General features: G+C 56.0%; 1 protein-coding gene across 1 annotated transcript in view; it reads right to left on the bottom strand.

Moving 5' to 3' along the window:
* Window positions 1-5,496, bottom strand: part of CELF5 (CUGBP, Elav-like family member 5) — a 119,274-nt gene that overhangs the window by 10,016 nt on the left and 103,762 nt on the right. Inside the window, exons 6-10 of the mRNA XM_011967449.1 lie at window positions 4,740-4,886; window positions 3,800-3,941; window positions 3,570-3,716; window positions 790-852; window positions 80-163 (exon numbers count right to left, since the gene is read on the bottom strand). Of these exons, the coding sequence (XP_011822839.1) occupies window positions 80-163; window positions 790-852; window positions 3,570-3,716; window positions 3,800-3,941; window positions 4,740-4,886 (583 nt within the window). The remainder of the gene's footprint in view (window positions 1-79; window positions 164-789; window positions 853-3,569; window positions 3,717-3,799; window positions 3,942-4,739; window positions 4,887-5,496) is intronic.

Below are 5,496 nucleotides of genomic sequence, written 5' to 3'. Positions count from 1 at the left end.
GGCGGGGCCAAGAACACGATGAAATGGGGCGGGGCTATTGTCTGAGAGGCGGGGCCATGGTGGAGGGCAGGGCCATTACCGAGACGCGGCGGGGTGGGGGCGGACCCCATGGCATGAGGGGAGGGGTACAGGGGTTGGGCCACAGCAGAGGGCGGGGCCAAGGCTACAGGACAGTCCAGAGAGGGTGGGACCATTGCTTGAAGCGGGCGAGCCACAGTGGAGGTCAAGGCCAAGACCGGGATGAAGGGCATGAGTGGGGCGGGGCCATGACTTAATGGAGGGCTATGTGGGCAGGACCATGAATTGAGAGGCGGGGCCGCAGCAGTGGGCGGGATCACAGCCAGGCCTTAGGAAGCAGAGCCAGAGGTAGGGGCGGGGCTTTAGCAGAGAGGCGTGGTCAGAGTAAAGACAGGACGTGAGGGGCGGGGCTAGGAGCTGCAGAAGGGAGGATAAGGGGCAGGGCCGAGAGCTGGGGTTGGGTCAGAAGCAGAGAAGTGGTCAAGAGGAACCCCCTCTCCCCAACACAACATGAGAGGGTGAGGCCATGGGTAAGCGTTGTCCTTAAAGGACAAGGGAAGGTCCTGTTTGCGGGTATAGGTGGTGGTGGGGTGAGACCAGTAACAGGGCCAGGGGTTGAATACAGGACAAGGGTGGGCCCTGAGGGGCGGGGCCAGACGTAGGAGGCGTGGCTAGGCACAGAAGAACAAGTCCGGGGCAGGCCCTGGGGGCGGGGCCCTAGGCGGGGGCGGGGCCAGGGCCCACCGAGCGGGCACGCGGGCTGCCTCCTACCTGTGTACTGCTGGACTCCGGAGAAGGCAGGATGCAGTGTCTCGGCCACAGTCGGGCTCTGAGCTGCGGGCAGACAGATGGGCTGAGTAGGGCGGGGGCAGCAGAAGTCTTCCATCCACCCCCGATCCTTAGGAGCCGGAAGGACAGCAACAAACACCCCGCCCAGCTTTACCTCAGTGCTAAACCCTCTGTAGGACCAGAAAGCTGAGGCCGAGGAAGGTGAAGCCACTTGCACAGGGCCACTCAGAGAGCAAATGGCAGAAGCTGAACTGGAATCTGGGTTTCTCGGACTCCAGAGAGAGTTCACCATCGCCCCCATCTCCCTCTCCCCGTCCCGACCCCTTTGCCTCCCAAGAAGACCCTTCAACTCTTCTCTACTCCCTGGATTCTCCAGGACTTCAGCCTCCACCTCAGATCACCACCTGCCCCCATCCCCCGCCCCGTCTCCCTCTCCACATGAGTCTGCTCACCAGACACCCTTGGCTCCCCCATCCAGCTGTAGCCTTCCTGCTACCTCTAGGGAAAGGGGTAAGGGGAGGGAAGAGGTTGTCCAGGCATCAACCAAAGTTGATGATTCTGGGGAAAAATTCAACCAAAAAATTCTGCTCGAATGGACAGTGTGCTAGAGGGCAGGGGATAGTGGAGGTGACTGTGACTCCAAAGGCGTAGCAGGAAGGAGTTCACTTCGCGGGCAAGAAGCAGTTCTGTATCTTCATTGTGGGAGATACACAAGTCTGTATCTGTGACAAAATGGCAATTAACCACCCCTGCACACACACACATACATGAGCACAGAGTGCATGCAAAAAGTCGTGAAATCAGCTGGGTGCGGTGGCTCAGGCTTGTGATCCCAACACTTTGGGAGGCTGAGGCAGGAGGATCGCTTGAGCCCAGGAGTTTGAGACTAGCCTGGGCAACATAGCAAGACCCTCATTTCTAAAAAAAAAAAAAAAATCAAGGCCAGGCACCGTGTCTCACGGCTGTAATCCCAGCACTTTGGGATGCCGAGGCAGGCGGATCATGAGGTCAGGAGATCGAGACCATCCTGGCTAACACGGTGAAACCCATCTCCACTAAAAATACAAAAAATTAGCCGGGCGTGGTGGCGGGCACCTGTAGTCCCAGCTACGCGGGAGGCTGAGGCAGGAGAATGGCATGAACCCAGACGCGGAGCTTGCAGTGAGCGGAGATCAGCCCACTACACTCCAGCCTGGGCGACAGAGCAAGACTCCGTCTCAGAAAAAAAAAAAAATCAAAAATTAGCCAAACATAATGTTACATGCCTGTATGTAGTCCCAGTGACTTGGGAGGCTGAGGTGAGAGGTGAGAGGATCGCTTCCGCCCAGGAGTTTGAGAGTTCAAGGCTGCAGTGAGCTTTGATCACACCACTGCACTCTAGCCTGGGCGACAGTGTGAGACTCTGTCGCTAAATAAATAAATGGTGAATTTGAATATGGTCTGGAGTTGAATTAATTGTATGGCGCCAGTGTTAGTTTCCTGGATTTGACAGTGTCCTGTGATTAGATAAGCTGTTGGCATCGGGGAAGCTGTGTGAAGGGTACCTGGGACTGCACTGTGGTATTTTGGTAACTCCCTGTGAACCTCCAATCATTTCAAAATAAAATGTTAAGGCCAGTCGCAGTGGCTCACACCTGTAATCTCAGCACTTTGGGGGGCCAAGGTGGGTGGATTGCTTGAGCCCAGGAATTTGAGACCTGCCAGGGCAACATAGCAAGATCCAGTCGGTACAAAAATTTAAAAATTAGCCGAGTGTGATGGTGCATGCTTGTAGTCCCAGCTACAGGGAAGGCTGAGGTGGGAGGGTTGCTTAAGTCCCGGAGATGGAGGCTGCAGTGAGCTGTGATGACGCCACTGCACTCCAGCCTGAATGACATAGTGAGACACTGTCTTTAAAACTAAATAAATAAAAATAATTTAAAAATAAAAAGTTAGAAACAAATTCACCTACATGGTGGAAAGACAGATAACTTACTTCACATAAATTAGATGTTGGAAGATGTCTGCCCTAAAATTGTATGTGTAGCATAGAGAAAGGAAGGACCTGTGCCTCATGAAAGCAGGTGCAGCCCAAATAAGTGGGTCATTCATTCTGCATTGAATGAATAAATGAATGAATCCAGGCATTGATATCTCCCCAAATAATACAGATGAATAATTAAGATGTATGGGCTGGGAGCAGTGGGTGGATCACCTGAGGTCAGGAGTTCGAGACCAGCCAGGCCAACATGGTTAAAACCCGTCTCTACTAAAAATACAAAAATTAGCCAGGTGTGGTGGCACGCGCCTATAATCCCAGCTACTTGGGAGGCTGAGGCAGGAGAATCACTTGAACTTGGGAAGCGGAGGTTACAGTCAGCCAAGATTGTGAGACCGCACTGCAGCCTGGGCGACGGAGTGAGACCCTGTGTGAAGCCTTTTGCACACGGATTAAATTGTCGATGCAACCTCATGAGGCTACTGATGTTATCCGCCCCATTTCCCAGATAAGCAAACTGAGACTCAGGGATATAAAGAGCCCATCCAGGGTCACTGAACTGGAATTTAAGCCCAGAAACATCCAGATGCACCGTTTTAATGTGTTGCTACCCTGCCACGGCCTCCCTTCCTGTGTTCACAGCTCTTATCTGCTCAGCCAAGACACCCTTTTTCCTGCCCTTCTGTTCCCTGGGCACTGTGACGTAGGTACTCATACTTGTTCCGGAAACACCATCCCTACTCCCCGCCACTCTCCTAGACCCCAGAGGACCACCCCAAGTTACCTGGGTACGGCACAAGGCCATTGGCATAGACGGTTTCCAGGGCGGGGTGCCCACCTGGAAAGGGCACGACACCTGCAAAGCCATTGGTGATGGGAGCCACGAGGCCAGGCACGGCGGTGGTGCCCAGCAGCGGGGGTGAGTGCAGCCCTGCAGAGTGGAAGAGGGTCATGGCGAGGCCAGTCTGGCTCTGGCCCAACCCACCCATCCTTGGGCGCCTGGAGGAAGCTCACCAGAGGCAGGAGCGATGGGTGTGGCAGGCAGCCCATTGAGGCTGACGGCGCCTATCTGCTGGATGTGACAGGGTGAGAAGGCCACGCCGGGACTCAGGTAGCTGCCCGAGGTGGACAGGACTGTTGTCTGCTGTTGCATGAGCTGGGGGTGAAGAGATGTCATAGTTGGGGTGACATCTCCCCCGAGATCATGGCTTATGAGTGGAGGCTTGGTCCCCCAGTTACTAGTGAGGAGGTCAGGCTGGGTATCTTGGCTCAGGCTGAGATCAGAATTGGAGCTCAACCTGGGATCAAGGCTCAGCCTGGGAGCAGGGATCAGTTAGGAAGTGAGGGTCGGGCTGAGATCAGGGCTCAATCTAGTCAGGAGTTGGGGCTCAGCCTGGGATCAAGGCTCAGTCTAGGATCCGGGCTCAGTTAGGAAGTGAGGCTCAGCCTGGGACCAAGGCTCAGTCTAGGATCAAGGCTGTTAGGAAGTGAGGCTCAGACTGAGATCAAGGTTCCATCTAGGATGAGGGTTTAGTTAGAAACTGAGGCTCAGCCTGGGATCAGGGTTCAGTCAGGAGCTGGGGCTCAACTTGGGATCAGGTCTCAGCCAGGGTGGAGCTCGGTTAGGTCAGGTCTCAGTTTGGGGTCGGTCTGGATTTGGAGGTTCAGCCAGAATTGGGCCTAATTTAGATGTGGGGCACAGCTAGGTTCTGGGGCTCGGTCCAAGACTGGGTGTTAATGTGAGATTAGGGCTCAGTCTTCTGAATTCAGGAGCTCGGTCTGAGTTTAGTCTCAATTTGGAGTTGGGGTTCAGCCACGCCAGGAGAGGACCCTGAGTCAGGGAGATGGAGGGAGAGGCGGAAGACGGGCCAAGAGGCAGGAGCCCCCGACAGAGAGTAGACGGAGATGGAGAGAGACGGAGCCGGACCCCCAAAGCCGCCCCTGGATCACTCACAGCCTGGGCGTAGGCACTGTAGGGGCTGAAGGGCAGTGTGAGGGACGGCGTCAGGATGCCCAGCTGGCCCACCATCTGCTGCATGCGTCTGAGCGTCCGCTCCTTGTCCGTGTCGGCGAACTTGACCACCAGGCTGGAGGAGGCTCCCTGCAGGGGCAACGGCGAGCAGGGAGGGAAACGGGCTGGGAGGTAGCCAGGACTCTGGGGTCCCTGGATTCACGTTAGCTCAGGCCCCCTGGGTGAGGGGCATAATGCCAGTGGCTGTCGGCCATGTCCACGGGCCCCCAGCCCCAGGAGCCAGGGCCACAGCGAGGACCGTGTGGAGATCAGCATCCTGGACCCAGCAGCATCTGCACAGGTGCAGCGCCCAGGTCTAGGGGGCTGTGATGGGGCACAGGTGGGGGCCCTGACTGTCAGCCACACGGTCAAAACAGATGGAGAATCCCGCCGCTGGAGAAGAACAGGGAGGCACAGATGGAGACACCTATAACTTCAGCTCACCTGAGAACAGGCGAGAAACCAGTTTCCGAAGGAAAACAGCGGGCTCAGGTGGACGAACCTGCCATTGTCACTCCACACCTGAAACTCCAATCTCCAGAGAGGAACAACTGGGGCACAGACGGGTGACCCTCCAACTCTCACCCACACCTGAGAACAGGTGAGACTCCAGCCACACGAGAGGAACGACGCAGGATAAGTAGATGATCCTGACTCTGTTCCCCGTTCCCCGGAGCTAGCAGGAAGTTCAAGGGAGCTC

This window comes from Mandrillus leucophaeus, unplaced genomic scaffold (genome assembly GCF_000951045.1).
Source record: "Mandrillus leucophaeus isolate KB7577 unplaced genomic scaffold, Mleu.le_1.0 Scaffold8, whole genome shotgun sequence".
In the NCBI taxonomy this organism is placed as follows: Eukaryota; Metazoa; Chordata; class Mammalia; order Primates; family Cercopithecidae; genus Mandrillus; species Mandrillus leucophaeus.
This window is presented reverse-complemented; position numbering and strand designations above follow the sequence as displayed.